The 16574-nt window shown below is 44.5% G+C and overlaps 1 protein-coding gene across 2 annotated transcripts in view; it reads right to left on the bottom strand.

Moving 5' to 3' along the window:
- Positions 1-16357, bottom strand: part of MYOCD (myocardin) — an 84560-nt gene extending 68203 nt beyond the window's left edge. Inside the window, exon 1 of one of the 2 annotated variants that reach the window (XM_070479124.1) lies at positions 15983-16357. In XM_070479124.1, the coding sequence (XP_070335225.1) occupies positions 15983-16037 (55 nt within the window). In that variant the 5' untranslated portion in view covers positions 16038-16357. The remainder of the gene's footprint in view (positions 1-15982) is intronic. The other variant, XM_070479125.1, reaches the window with a different exon arrangement.
- Positions 16358-16574: the final 217 nt, after the last annotated feature.

Below are 16574 nucleotides of genomic sequence, written 5' to 3'. Positions count from 1 at the left end.
ACAACCACACCCTGGGTTTAGCTGAATCGACCTTCAGGTACAACCCCTGACTTTGACATCACTGTCTTCAAGGACACAGGCCAGTGGAGGGTTTTGTGAAAAGTAACAAGCAAGGGACTTCTCTGGTGGTCCAGTGGCTAAGACTCCAGGCTGCCTATGCAGGGAGCCCAGGTTTGATCCCTGGGCAGGGAACTAGATTCCACCTGCCTCGATTAAGAATTATCATGCTGCAACTAAGACCTGGTTCAGTCAAATAAATAAATATTAAAAAAAAATAAGATGTTTAAAAAAAGGAAAGTAAGTAACAAGCGGGACCACCCCGGGAAGTTTCAGTGATGTTCAGGACTGGAAGCTGATACTGTCAGACACGGACTGCTGAAATAATTGCTCTCTTCTTGCCCAATGGGTGGCCTGCCACAGAATCCTTTCCTCTACCTGCCACTTCATGGCAAATAGATGGGGAAACAATGGAAACAGTGACAGAATTTTTTTTTTTTTTTTTTTTGAGCTCCAAACTCACTGCAGATGGTGACTGCAGCCATAACGTTAAGAGACGCTTGCTCCTTGGGAGAAAAGTTATGACAAACCTAGACAGCATATTAAAAAGCAGAGACATTATTTTGCCAACAAAGGTCCATCTAGTCAAAGCTATGGCTTTCCAGTAGTCATGTATGGATGTGAGAGTTTGATGGTAAAGAAAGCTGAGCACCAACGAACTGATGCTTTTGAACTGTGGTGTTGGAGAAGACTCTTGAGAGTCCCTTGGACTGCAAGGAGATCCAACCAGTCCATCCTAAAGGAGATCAGTCCTGGGTGTTCATTGAAAGGACTGATGTTGAAGCTGAAGCTCTAATACTTTGGCCACCTGATGTGAAGAACTGACTAATTGGAAAAGACCCTGATACTAGGAAAGACTGAAGGCAAGAGGAGAAGGGGACGACAGAGGATGAGATGGTTGGATGGCATCACTGACTCAATGGACATGAATTTGAGTAAGCTCTGGCAGTTGGTGATGGACAGGGAAGCCTGGCGTGCAGCAGTCGATGGGGTTGCAAAGAGTCAGACACCAGTGAGCAACTGAACTGACTGACCTGGTATTTTCCAACTCTGGGACAAACCTCCCTCCCAGGAGCAGCCTGCATCACTCGTGGGTCTGACATTGTCTCAGTTGGAGTACACGGGCATCAACCCGCCTGGTACAGAGGAGACAAGCCAATGAGAGCTGAGAGAAGGTGGCCTTTTAGGCCCAGTTGTCTACATTGTTCCTGCCCCAATCCTGGCTATGTTTCTCAAACAAGGCTGAAAGCCAGGGATTATTTTCGTGTGTCCTGTTGACATCTGAGCACACCCTGCTCCTCACCTTCAGAGTCCAGGTACCAATAATAACTGTTCCCTTGGCCATGTGTTATCCTGTGCATTGACATGCAGCCAAGAGGTCACAGTGACTGAGGACAGAAGTGGACCATCCACCCATCCATGTCTGGGGACATCCAGAAAGAGGAGGAGAAAATGACCACTGGGTGACGGAAAGTAACCCTTTGTGGTGAGACGGAGAAGGGGATCCTGGGGGCTGCTGGACTGGCCTGAGCGGTCCTCGCAGATGAGCACGGGGAAGAGGCAGGGACCAGGGCATCACAGTTCTTTCTTCACCTCACCAGACGTCTGGACTCTGCCTCCTTCGAGACACATGAAGGAGACACACGAATTCAGGTCAGCTTCCAGCGCTGGGCACGTGTCGTTTAAAAAATCACGGGCATGTTCACATGCCAAGAGCCCCAGCGCGGGCTGACCACGCGGTTGTTTCAGTGATTAAGCCTCACGCACAGAGTCGAGTTGTTGGAGAACGCCGTCTGTTCACACAAACACTGCAAAGCGACCCTCTCCCTAAGCACCACGCTCTCAGCTTGTCAAAACATTTGAAGAAGACTAATTCAGGCCTCAAAAGGAATTCTCTCTCATGCAGCCAGCTGCCAGGTCTGTGAGCTGAAGGCTTTTGTGTCACAATATTTCAAGACACTAGAGACAGGAGGAACGTGGGCCTCGAGTGGCCATCCCGGGGGGTGATGATGTCAGTAAGCAGACAGAAGGCGCTTTTCACATGCTCTCTGGTGGTGGGGATGGGGTGAGGAAGCCAGCTGGGGCCAGTCTAGATGCCTGTGAAGAGCAGTACAGAGCAGGAGTCACAGACGTGGGTGGGTGAAGCCAGGGGTGGGTGTGTTCAAGTCCCAGCTTTTCCATTTACTACTCGTGGAGTTTTATGAGATATCCTTTGGGGCGGGGAGCTCCAATTTCTCCATCTGTGACTGCGGGGGGACAGACAGGGAGCCAAGGTGCCACCCCCAGGACTGTCGTGAGGAGTCAGGTAGCATAACATACATGTGATGTGCTGACAGCCGTGTACCCAGTAAGCAGTGAACACGAGATCATTCTTGGGGCGCTCTACAGGACCGTGGTGCGTGTCCCCAAGCCGGCCTCGGGGGCCACGTTGTCATCAGAGCTGCCCACTGAGGCCTGCCCGCTCGGCCGTGGGGAAATTTTTTCCCTCATCGCAAACAGGTCCCTGGAGCGCAGAATAGCAACTCAGCAACTGACATAAACAATTTCAAACAATCATTTCAGAAGACAAATGGCTCCATTTGGGCATCAAGATTCCTCCCAGAGGCTTTCCCTGCCTGTTTATGTGTTCCGTGGCCTCCAGCCACAAGTGAATTAGGCGGACAGCGCGCTCACGCCCAGGGAGGCGGGAGGGGCCTGTGCCGACCAGCACCTGCTATTTGACCTGCTTTCCTTGAAAGCTGATGCTGGGGTTGGGGGTTTCTGGAGGAAAGAAACTCCCATTTCCACCTGCCGGTGCCCACCCATCATGGGAAACATTGTGAGATACAGGGAAAATAGAAAATGTAGGTATATTACATTTTTTTTACACATTAGAAAATAATCTTGGCCCTGCTTTTTTTTTTTTAAATAAGGTTTTGAAACAAACATAATATTTCAGGACTTCCCTGGTGGCACAAGTGGTAAAGAAGATGCCTGTCAATGCAGGAGATCTAAGAGAGGCAGGTTCGATCCCTGGGTTGGGAAGATCCCCTGGGGGAGGACATGGCAACCCACTCCAGTATTCTAGCTGGAACATTTCCTATCTCTGGGACATTCCATGTTGCTGGGTTCTAGTCTATATGCTAAGACCAGAAACTTCTGCAGAGGGTGGTGCTTTACTGAAGCCAAAGGCTCCTTTGTTTCTATGCCTATTCAGCTCTCCTCTCTCCTCTCAGTAGAACTTGCTGAATTCCACCTCTCCTAATTCAGTCCCTTCTGTCTTGAAGCCAGGGGAGATGGCTGCTTCATGTGAAAACAGCTCTAAGCAGAAGGACCATTTATTTTGTTGAGAGTGACTGGCTCTGAAAAAGCCAGGCGTCTACCCATCGCTGCACCATCGGTGCTTCCCCGTGGCTGTGCATTCCTCAGAGGATCAAGCGGCCAACTTGGTTCTGGGAGCCCGGAGCCTGGTTCTAAACCTACTAAGTGACCTTGGGCAAATTTCTTAACATCCCTGACCCTCAGGTCTCCTCATCCAGACGACCAGTTTTGCAATCTCACAGAGTTGTTATGAAAATATAAGCACAACGACTTGAGAGTTTAATTCACCATAAAAATAAAAGGTGCTATAATTTAGCAGACTGCTGTCTGAACCCCAGGCACTGCTCCCTGTGGTCAGAGCTCTACAACTTGGTTTCAGCCTTAGACGGAATGACATTTTCAGTTGTCAAGGTGGAGGATCTGGGATCTCAGGGGAGCTGGAACGACAGCCATGAGCCATGTTCATCTTTAGAGCTGATCTTGCTAAACCTTGCAAGATCCGGCTCTCACCAGAAACACATTAAGACCTGAGCTGATGGGGCTGGTGCACTGGGATGACCCAGAGGGATGGGATGGGGAGAGAGTTGGGAGGGGGGTTCAAGATGGGGAACACATGTACACCCATGGCGGATTCAAGTCAATGTATGGCAAAACCAATACAATGTTGTAAAGTAAAATAAACAAATAATTAAAAAAAAAAAAAAGACCTGAGCTGAACAACCATCACCTCTGTCTGGAGAATGAAAATGATAACAATGTCTTCCTCAAAAAGTTTTGGTTGAAAGAGAGGGAATAAGTGATAGTATGTATATAAAACATTTACAGAATATACTGTAAACACTACAATGATAATGATTGTCTGTATTACTCGCAAACACCACCTGGGGTTGAAAAGAAATGAGGGACCTCCCTGGCTGTCCAGTGGTTAAGACTTCGTCTTCCAATGCAGAGGGTGCAGGTTCGATTCCCAGCTGTGGGAGGGCTTAGATCCCGCATGACTCACGGCCAAAAAACCAAAGCATAAGACAGAAACAATAAATTCAGTAAACAATTAATTCAGTAAAGACATTAAAATGGTCCAAGGACATCCCAATTGATCCAGTGGCTAAAACTCTACACTCCCAATACAGGGGCCTGGGTTCGATCCCTGGTCAGAGAACTAGATCCCGCATGCTGTAACTAAGACAAGGCACAGACAAATATATAAACCAATAAAAATAAATATTTTAAAAATGGTCCACATTAAAAGATATCTTAAAGAAAGGAAGCAATGAGGAGAGTTAGCAGCAAATCTTATGACATAAACATCAGAGGCTAGTGGTTGGTAATTTACAAACAATATGATATTTTATAATAATATTAAAGGTATTTAAAAATACCATAAAATAGTATATACTATATGGATGTAAGTAAGGATAAAATCATGAATATTAATCTGTGAATAAAACTGCTAGCTTTGTTGAAGTCTATAGACACATGAAGGCAAAAGGAGAAGGGGGCAGCAGAAGAAGAGATGGTTGAATGGCATCATTGATTCAATGGACATGAGTTTGACAAACTCTGGGAGAGAGTGAAGGGTAGGTGGGGCTGGTGTGCTGCAGCCCATGGGATCGCAGAGTCAGACATGACTTAGTAGCTGAACACCAACAAGCACACCCCTGGACTAGATCAAACACTTTTTATTTGCCCTCTCACTAAAGCTGCACAAAATTTCCATGGAGCAGGCATTTTTTGGTCCCATGTTCTCAGATGGAGAAGAGGAGAGCTTGAAGAACATGCTCAAGTTCACATGATCAGGAGTGGAGGAGCCAGAATCTGAACCCAGGTCAGCGAGACAGCAGGGTCTGTATCACAACATACATCTTGGAATTTTCCAACACAAATTAACCGGAGGGGTTGTGAGTGTTCAGCCTCAGCTGGGGACCGGGTTTTCTCTGTTGTAGTTTGAATGTGAACATGTTCTTGGACTGGTGGGATTTATAGCAACTTCATCCTCCCAGGTATTCAGCCAATTTGGCTCAGCAGCGGCTCCCATCAGGAGTCTTCATCCCCTGCGACTCCACAGCTTAAACGTGAACAGGCAAGCAAAGCCCACTGCTAATTTACGAATTACCCAAGTTATTCCCGATGACTACAGAAAATGCAGGAGACACCGGATAGATCATTGAAATAAGGAATAGAGGAATATAAGAAAGAACATAAGAAAAACTCAAAATGACTTATTGTCTAGACACCCAGAGATCATCACTGAGAATGGGTCATTTTAGACTTTGTTCTATGCTTTAACACTTCTGGTAGTCTCTGGTATGTGTAGATCCCTAATTTGCTGAGTTTAAAATATTTCAACTTTCAAAGTAATTTCTGTGTAAAGGGAACCCTCATGCCCTATTGGTGGTAATATAAATTGGTGCCTCCACTGAGGAAAATAGTATGGAAGTTCTTCAGAACACTAGAAATACAACAACCAAATGATTCAGCAATTCCACTCCTGGGTATACATTTTTAAAAAAACCAAAATGCTAATTTGAAAAGATACACACACCCCAACACTCACAATATTATTATCTATAAATGCCAAGATATAGAAATAACCAGAGAGTCCATCAACACATTGATAAAGATAAATAGATGAAGAAGACATGGTATTTACATACAGTGGAATATTACTCAACCATAAAGAAGAATGAAAATTTGTCACTTGCAGCAACATGGATGGACCTGGAGGGCAGTATTCTAAGTGAAATAAATCAGACAGAAAAAGATAAATACTGTATGATACCACTGATATGTGGGCTCTAAAAAATACAACAAGCTATAACACATAATATTCAACACAAAAAGCAGCAGACTCACAGATATAGAGAACAAATTGGTGGTGGGGGGGGAGCAATATAGGTGTAGGGGATTAAGAGGTACAAACTGCTGGGTATGAAATAGGCTCAAGGGTGTGTTATACAACATGAGGAATATAGTCAACATTTTGTAATAACTATAAATGGAAAGTAACTTAAAAATTGTACAAAAATTTTAAAAATACAAAAAATAAAAGAATGCTTTTTAATTGCCATTTGATCAAGAAATGAGATAATATGCAACATTTACTGACATTTCTCTGTGTGTTTGGGGGAGGGCATTAAATTTAAAACTGCCTTCTAGGGAGGTGGGAAGGAGGTTGAAGAGGGAGGGGACATAAATACACCTATGGCTGATTCATGTTGATGTTTGTCAGAAACCAATACAATTCTATAAAGCAAATAGCCTTAATTAAAAAATAAATAAATTTAAAGAAAATCATCTTCTAATATTTTATGCCTCATCAGTTACTCACTGTAAAACTGAGTATCAAAAAGTTCCATGTGGAACTTTACCGCAGATAAGAAGCCAGACCAACCAGTTGTGAGGACAACAAAATTGAATGACTTCCTGAAAGGAGAGTTCCCAGAAACAGGAAAGTAAAAAACTGCTTATGGGGTATCTTCCAGTCATTATCTGTGGAATAGGGACATACCTGGGGGCTACTGGACTGTATTTAATGAGAAAGAACGGATGACTTTGTACCATTTAAGAGTCCAAGGGGAAAGAGACGCAGATTGAGGGCTGGATAACTTATTTGAGTGGCACTTCAGATTGAGATGTTAGGCAAGACATACTGAGAATTTGAGAGGCTGTAATCACTGACCATTGCTACATATACCAAGTGATGACTGAGGTTCTAGATGGGGGACCCAATAAATACATTTTACAATATTGCAGTGGCTTAATCCATGACTTCTACTGCTCGAATCCTACCGCTTTCTCTAATGATCTAAGGTATCTGAATACAGCAAACATCAACTGGAGTGGCTGAAACGTAAGAGAAGTATTCAGTACTATCTATAGGGGAACAGGAGAATTTCTCTTCCTTCAACTAAGAGGAGAAAAGAGAGAAATGATTCTTCCTTCAATGGTTCCAGGGGGTACTTTGCTATGCTCTATAAAAATTAAAGTCAGGAATCAACCTTATTTATTGCAAATTTCTGGGAATAAATGATACATCTTATTGTAACAAAATTTGGAGACCCTTGTGTTTTACCTAAAAATATTAATTCAGAGAATTCTCTGGTGGCCCAGCAGCCAGCTTTCTGCACTCTCACTGAAGGAGGTGTGGGCTCAATTCCTGGTCAAGGAATGAAGATCCCACAAGCCATGCAGTATGACAGAAAAAAAAAATTTTTTTAAAGCAATTCAAATCTAGTTAAGTAAAGCTTGACTTACCAGCTGTTCTGGATGATGTCAGGATGGAAATGACTGAAAATCACTGATTTAAACAAAGGCTGTCTGCTCTATAAAGCTGAAAATCTGAGTACTAAAATCATAAGACTGAAAAAATCTTTTATTTGGCTAATGGCCGTTGCTGATGTCTTAAAAATCATATTTAGGACTTCCCTGGTGGTCCAGTGGTTAAGAATCCACCTGCTAATGCTGGGGACATGGGTTCAATCCCAGGTCCAGGAAGATTCCACATGCCATGGAGTAGTTAAGACCATGTACCGCAACTATTGAGGCTTGCTCTAGAGCCTGTGTTCCACAGGAGAAGCCACCACAAAGAGATGCCCATCACCGCAACTCAAGAGCAGCCTCCACTTGCTGCAATAGAGAAAGCCTATGCGTAGCAACAAAGACCCAGTGCAGCCAAAAATTAACTAATGAAAAAAAAATCCTACTTATGTCTATCAAACTCACCATTCCATGCCTCTCTCTTGTGCAATTCACAAGCCACCAGATCAAGTAATCCCTTCTCACATGGGGAATGTAAAAGAAAGCCTCAATAATTCTACAAAGGTCTTTCCTTCACAAATGGCAGGAACCATTTTGCCAGCATGGAAACAGGTACCCAGTGAGCTGAGCTGACTTTCCCAAGATTGTGAGTCAGAGAGTGGATGTGTGGGCTCCTGCATAGTTCTAAGTTCTACCCACTGGAGAGCGGGCATGAGACTTCAAAGGCTGGTACCTGGGAAATACACTTGCTGACTTCACCTTCCTGATCTGGGCAGAGATGCAAGACAGCTGGTCACCATAGAAGAGAGGACCAGTGAGCTCAAGCTAGGCACATGAGAATGAAGAAGATGAAAGACCACTTTATGCTCCAACATCTCCTAGTCAGATTCGGCTTTTTTGAGGTATATAAAACCCTATCTCTCCAGTTGAGCACTTGGACATCTGCTGTGCCAATTCTGTTAATTCTCCAGTTCAACTCAATTAGATCAGAAACCATTAAACTTGGTTCAATCCAATTTGACAAAATCTTACTGTGTCTATCATGCACTGTAGCAGATAAAAGAGGAAGGACACTCTTTATGGTCTTAAAAAACTTACATTTTCATTTTTCCAAAGATCCCAGGTACACTAAATTGGATTCATTATTATCCTTAGTACAGGTCACATTGTCATCACTGACCTATGAATGTTGTTGTTCAGCCATTAAGTTGTGTTTGATTCTTTTGACTCCATGGACTGCAGCATGCCAGGCTCCTGTGTCCTTCACTGTCTCAGATTTATGTCTATTGAGTCAGTGATGCTATCTTACCATCTCATCCTCTGCAGTCCTCTTCTCCTTTTGCTTCCAGTCCTTCCCAGCATCAGGGTCTTTTCCAGTGAGTTGGCTCTTTGCATCAGCTGGCCAAAGTATGGAGCTTCACCTTTAGCATCAGTCCTTCCAATGAATATTCAAGGTTGATTTCCTTTACTATTGACTGGTTTGATCTCCTTACAGTCCAAGGGACTCTCAAGGGTCTTTTCCAGCACCACAGTTTGAAAGGATCAATTCTTCAGCACTCAGCCTTTTTTATGGACTAACTCTCACATCTGTACATGACTACTGGAAAAACCATAGCTTTGACTATAAGGACCTGTGTTGGCAAAGCGATGTCTCTGCTTTTTAATACGCTGTCTAGGTTTGTTATAGCTTTTCTTCTAAGGAGCAAGCATCTTTCAATTTAATTCATTTGCTTAATAATCACCATGCATGTTACCACCAATCAAGCTAAAACCAGCATCACGGTAACCTTTTTCTTCTCTTGGACCACATCCATATCTACTCTCCCTGCATCTCCCACTCCAGAGGCAACTACTTTTCAGAATTCTGTATTTATATCCACTAATTCTTTTTCTGTTGTTCTAGTTGTAAGCCCCTACCCTTGATACCAATACACCTAAAAATATATAAAAACATATACTGTTTACTTTTATTGTTGCTGAATAGTCTTTGGTGGGAAAATAAAATGTACTCATTCAAGGCATTTTTATCAGTGCCTAATCTACGCGCATCCCTGTTTTAGGTGCCAGGGAAGAGATCAGAGAAAATGAAGGAACAAACAAAAATTCTTGCCCTCGTGGACAAATAAACAAATAGCCAAGTAAAAAGTTCAGTGTCTGCTGTGGTGGTAAGAGCTATGGATAATAATAAGGATGGTTAGGTGTGGAGGGGGATTTGGGGGTGTTGCCATGGTAATGAAGATGCTAGGGAAGCCAACCACCCTCCCCCACCCCCCGGTAGAGGAGGTGAAGGCAATGGTCTCAGGCAGGTGGCCTGACTGAATATTCCTCTAGTTTTTTTTAAAAAATTTATTTACTTACTTATTTTGGCTGCATCGCAACAGCTTCACTCTGGTTGTGGTGCCCTGCAGCATGTGGAATCTTAGTTCCTTGACCTGGGATTGAACCTACGTCCCCCTGCATTGGAAGGTGAATTCTTAACCACTGGACTGTCAGGAAAGTCCTCCCCCTCTAGTTTTTATAAAAGATTTAAAATTCCTATTTAGGACTTGAAATACACTCATCTTCTAGGATCCAGCTAACTGCATTGTCACTGGGCTTTTAGACAGCACAGCTTAAAAGAATCACACACAGAGAATTAGAGGATTGGCTCTAACATCCCATGGGACATGGGCTAGGTCTTTTTTGCTTCCCAAACAGACCCCCAGCTCCTAACACAGTCTCCATTACAATGGCAACAGGAAAGAGATATTCATGCATGTCTGTTGAATGAATGCATAAATAGGTAACTCTCATATAGCATTTTTCAGCACCTTCCAGGTGGCCTGTGAGTTCCTGGGGACAGGGGTTATATACAAGCCTGTGATGGATGTTCCTGGAATGGGGCATTGGTGACAATAAATAACAGAGGTTTGAGGAGTGAGGTGGGGGAAGGAAAAGCATCAGAGTTTACACCTGGCTGTTGCGGAGGACCTGTCAGTGACCTACGTGTAGAGATTAACCCCATTAGAGAAATCATGCTCGGAAACTGTGAGCCTCTCTGTCCAGAAAAAATTTTCCATGATGTGTGTCCAGATAAACTTGCCCTCCGAGGTGCAGCGTGAATAAAGGTGAAACATGGCTGGGAATCACTGCCTTTTAGAAGCTCATAATTGACATTAGAAATAGTAAAGTCTTCAGAAATTCTGCAATTAAAAATCCAATTTAATTTTTCACTATACCCTGCTTCCCTCTTTCCTTTTTTTGTTTTGATGTGAGCTATATTTTTCAGAAGCCTTTATTGAGTTTGTTTCCATATTGCTTCTGTCTTATGTTTTGTTTTTCTTGCCTGAGAGGCATGTGGGGTTGTAGTTTTCCATCCAGGGATCGAACCCAAACCCCCTGCATTAGAAGGTGAAGTCTTAATGCCTGGGCCACCAAGGAAGCCCTTGTGCCCCTTGAATTTCCTGCTGAACAACTTTAACATACTATGAAATGAGTCTTCTGGGGACCACCCTGCAGACAACAGTGGGATTAAGGCTGGATAATCCATATGCAGGGAAAAGGGCTGAAGAACAGTCTGTAGGACTGAGACATGTGGAGGGGTTACAGTGAGGAATGGCATAGTGGCTGCTACTGTCACAGGCAGAATAATGTCTCCTTCCCCAGAGATGTTCACATCCTAACCCCTGGGACCTATGAGTATGTGATCTTAGCTGTTCCTATGGACTGAACTGTGCCCCCCACATATCCACCACATACCAAATTCACATGCTGAAGCCCCAACCTCCGTATGTGACAGTATTTTTTTTTTTAACAGATTTGGTTTATTTATTTTACTTATTTGGCTGGCTGGGACTCAGTTGCAGCATGCAGGATCTAGTTTCCTGACCAGGAATCAAACCAGAATCTCTGCATTAGGAGATTGGAGTCTTAACCACTGGACCATCAGGGATGTCCTTGGAGATGAAGCCTTTGGGAATAATTAGGTTTAGACGAGGACTCAATAGTGGGGCCCTCGTGATGAGATCAGGGTCCTTGTGAGAAGAGATCAGAGAGCTCACTGTCTGTCTGCCTGTCTTCCTCTCTGCCATGTGAGGTCACAGTGAGAAAGTGACCGTCTGCAAGCCAGGGAGAGAACTCTGACCAGAAAATTACCATGATGGTAATGTTGGACTTCCAGCCCCCAGAGAAATTAAATGTCTGTTGTTTTGCTACCCAGGCTATGGTGTTTTGCTCTCGCAAAATACCAAATTATGAAAAGAACACTGAACATATGAAGCAATTGAAAAGACTGCATTCAGAATAACCTTAGAATAGTAATGGGCTAATCATAAAGTCAGGGCTTCCCTGGTGGCTCAGTGGTAAAGAACCCGCCTGCCAAAGCAGGAGACGTGGGTTCTATCCCTGAGTTGGGAAGATCACCTGAAGAAGGAAATAGCAACCTACTCCAGTATTCTTGACTGGGAAATCCCACAGATGGAGGAGCCTGGCGGGCTACAGCCCATGGGGTCACAAAAGAGTCAGACATGATTTAGTGACTGAACGAAACCAACAAATTATAAAGATGGCAGGTATGAATTATTCATCAATCCACGCAAGAAAAACTTACTGAGCATCTATTCTATGTCCAGTTCCCCAAGGATATGACAGTTAAAAAATGACATAGTGATGCTTTTATGAAGCTTATAGTCACCAAAACTTATAAAAGTACTTGGGCTATTCATTTGGGAAAATTTAAAAACTAACTGCAGAGATGAACCACTCAAATCTTCTATTTTGTAGATGAAAAAAAAAATGAGATCTGAAGAGACCAATTAAATTTGGTGAATATACAAAGTTTTATAGCCCAGCTACCAGAGAAAACGCAGCATGTCCAGTTTAGGTGAAAGTATACTCCTAATATTGTAACAGGCTAAAAAAATTAATCACTGCTTAGCTCAAATTCAACTAGATATCTTGCATTTTGATTTGCTAAATCTTGACAGCCCTAAATTTCTGAGGGATAGAGTCAAGGTCATGGCAGAAACCAGAGTCCACCTTTGTATGAGCTGCTTGAATGGGAAGAAGAGAAAAAGAGAACAAAGCAAAAGAAACACAATAGTTCTTTAAAAGGGGAGCCCACTAATGGACCTGTCTCTCTCCTTTTGATCCTTTGTGCATGGCGCGCGCGTGTGTGTGTGCACGCATGTGGGTCCTTGTGTCTTACTGGCATAGGATTATGGCAATCAAAGATTATCAACAGTGATACCAACTATAGATACTGACAACTAGAAGACGAAATACAAGAAAATATGGTTAATTCAAAAACAACACTAAAATGACTGCACTTAAGTAAACTGTCTATGATGTATGCCCAACTAACACACAGCCCGATCACAATTTTACTTATTCCCAATCTTTACATTTTCACATAACCATTTCTCCAAGGGAGGGAGAAATCACCTAGCCCAATCTAGACATTTACAGATGAAGCAATCAAGAGTCACAGGGAAGAACTGACAAGCCTAGGACCACCCTGTAAATGAATGTGAAGAACAGTATTTTTTTGTGGGCTTACTAAGTGCCAGGCATTTTTTTAAAAGCTCTACTTGTATTACCACATTTGTCACAACAATCCTATGATTCTTCTCATTATTCAAACAAAACAAATTGAGGCAGAGAAAACTATGTAATTTATCTAAGGTTTCAGGTTATACAGCTGATAAGAAGAGGTACCTGCTAAAAACCCAGGGAGTCTGGCATTCCAGTAGGATGAGTTTAGATCACTAAACATGTTTATCCATGTAAACTTTCATGTTTATTGCTCCGGTAGCAGACTTTGCAGTTCAATAACAAGGTCACTCAAATACAGTTTATAGAAAGACAGTTGGAAACTGTTACCATAATGTTAGTTTCAGAGTGGAAACAGTTATCTGCTGCCTTATAAACCAGTCCTACCATCTTACTATGATCAGAGAACAATTTTGTTTCCTTTGCTTTTTGAAACATTTTAAATGAAACACACCAGAATCTACTATCAAAGCAAACATTAGCAGTGAGATAGAGTTTTATGAGTTTACATTTTGAGCAGTTTGTGAAAGAAAAGGAAAAGAAGAAAAAAAAGAAAACAAGAGAGAGAGAGAGAGAGAGAATCAAAACAGAGAAGAGGTTCCTTGATCCATTGTTAGCGATAAAGTAAACCGAGGACTCTTGAAGAGGCCCTTATGCTCCCCAGTTGCCAGCCAGGCTTCTGTGTTCCTGCAGCTACAGAGGTAATGATCTCCAGGAAGAATAACCACATGAGAAAAATGATGTCTACTTAGTTTTACATTCAGTTTATCTTCTTTTCTATCTTTCAGGACACCATCAACTCCCTAAATCTCAGACGACCAAACCACTTTGTCCATTTTCAGACCCTCTGTTTCTCTGTGTATCGAAGTTAGAAGATTAAACCTGTCTTTGTCTGCTTTGATAGCAAGTTTCCCAAAGCAACACCTTCTGTGACACAAAAGCATGTTCAAGTTAAACAAACAAACAAACAACCAAAGTGAGGCTGCCATTGGAATTCTCAGAAGCTCCAGGGTCCAGGTCTGGAAGGCCTGCCTGGGAGACACAGGACTCCACCAACCCACCAAGGCAGGAATTAGGAGAACCGTCTGACTCTCCTCTGCACTGCAGCTGAAGGAAGCATCGTTTGACAAGCCTGTTTCAAAATTCTACTATCAAGTACATCCCCAAATCCATCCAGAGACAAACCAGGTCCTCCCCTGGCCCTACAGGAAACGGGTGAGGGTGCATCTGAGATGTGTGGAGCTTCTCACAAAACAAACTCACATCCTCTGTTCTTCAGAAAGGTGGCAGTGTTGCCCTGCGGTCCTGACCAAAATGCAAAGTGGCGGCTGTGTCTCTCTGTCTCTAGCAGATTAACGGACCAGGCACCTCACCTCACCACGGAAAGGATGGATTTACTCACTGCAGGACCTAGTGCCTCACAGACTCGCCCCGGCTCTTAGGGCGCTGAGTCTTGTTTCAGGGCGCTTTGTCTTGAGCCTAAGTTCTCAAGTTTTTACCTCGCTTTGACAGTACAGAGCCATAGAAAATCTCCATGGGATCCCACAGACATCTAAAAGCCAGGAGCACCTAAGGAGGTCCCAGAGGACCCTACTTTACAGCATCCACTCTTCTCATATTTTGTAACCTCCTTCCAAGTGACATGCTGAGTGGTCCCATGTGGAAAGGCTATGGAAAACTTAGCAAACTATGCCAGCATCCTTATAACACCTGTTACGGGAAATGTTCACATCACAGTTTAAAGTAACTCACAGCATCTTCTGGGCTTCCCAGGTGGCACTAGTGGTAAAGAACCCAGGCCTCCCAATGCAGGAGGTGCAGGTTCCATCCCTGGGTCAGGAAGATCCCTGGGAGGAGGGCATGACAACCCTCTCCAGTATTCTTGCCTGGGGAATCCCATGGAGAGAGGAGCCTGGCGAGATACAGTCCACAGCGTTGCAAAGAGTCGGTCACGACTGGAGCGACTGAGCATGCAGACATGGCATCTTCTAGGCAGAAGCTGTGCCATTTATTGAGCAGTTTGTCCCCACTTTTCTAAAACCAATATTCCACATAGAGCTGCTGAGAAAGAACTGAAGAACTGTCCTCGCCTCAGTGTGCAGACTTGCACACCAAGGTCTTCCAGGGGCGAGCACACGCGCCAGCCTGTTTGAGGGGCAGTTAAAGGCCCGATCTCCTCCCCCACTCACCTTCCCTCAGTGTCCTCGGAGAAGTTTCTCTATCGGGACAGAAATTTGGGGGGGAAAGTCTCCATTTATAAATATCGGATGGTTTGGGAAAAAATATTTGTGGCACTAGACTTTTTTTTTTTCCTACAGTGATGTCATTTTGAATACTTGGTGCGCTCCAAATTTGCTATTTTTACTTTCCCCAAGTGACTTTTTTTGGGAAATACATTTGTTTGGATTAGCTACATTTGAAGTGGCTCCTGTATGTAATGCCCAGCACCAGGTTCATCTTCTCACAGTTCTCAACTCTCAAACCTGAAATCCCCAAGAGCTCATTTTCAAGGTTATTCCTTTTTGGATGCACCCTCCCCCTCTCCCCCCCCCCCCCCCATTTTTTTTTTCTAGTCACAGATACAGAGACAAAAATAAAAGGATTGGCCTTCTCACAAACCAAACCATGCTCTGCGGCTCAAAGCATTGACAACAGAAGACATGAAAGCCACCCCCGCTCCCCCAAGGCTAATAAAATTCTTGACTTCCCAAATGTGCTTCTGGGGGAAAGAGGGGCAGGAGACAAGGCGGGCTCTGAAACGTGCCCTGGAAAGCAGTGTGCAGCTGAGACGGAGAAGAGGAGGAAGAGCTGGAGAAGGAACGCTCAGTGTCCGCCCTACCTGATCTGAACTTGGTCCTAATCAGCAAAGAGTGCTCAGACCCCAGGAGTGTCATGTTGAGTTGAGTCTCAGAGAGCCGCTGGTCCCTTAGCCAGACGCCCCCTGATGTCCACCAGGAACGGGCTCCCGGGAGCTCAGCTGACCGCAGTGAACAACCCGGAATTCATCCAACTCTCCGCGAGCTCCCCCGGGTAGGACTACAGCGCCGGCCAGGGACCGAAACCCTTCTCCCCCGGAAAGCGGCGGCTCCCCCCTCGCCGCAGCGGGGCTACTGCGCTCTCGGCCGGCGGGACCCTGCACCTCCTCGGGGTCTGGCCGGGCGCCGCGGGCATCCCAGGCGTGCGCGGCTGATGTCATAGGCTGCCCGCTCCTCGAGCATCCCCACCCCACCACGCCTTTATGAAGGTCCCCAGTTTGCTATCTGATCCTTTTTTACTACTGACAGGAGCTCAACCAATCAGGAGCAGCGAGCGGCGCCCGGGACTCGCAGCCGCCGGAGTCCCGGGAGCGGGTCTGGACTCGGCCTGCGCGGGGGTGGGAGGCAGGGATGCGGGGGCGCGGGCGGGGAGCAGAGCCGGGGTAGAGGGGCGGA

This window comes from Odocoileus virginianus, chromosome 17 (assembly GCF_023699985.2).
Source record: "Odocoileus virginianus isolate 20LAN1187 ecotype Illinois chromosome 17, Ovbor_1.2, whole genome shotgun sequence".
NCBI classification, from domain to species: Eukaryota; Metazoa; Chordata; class Mammalia; order Artiodactyla; family Cervidae; genus Odocoileus; species Odocoileus virginianus.
The sequence above is the reverse complement of the archived record's forward strand: the minus strand, read 5'-3'. Positions and strand labels throughout refer to the sequence as shown.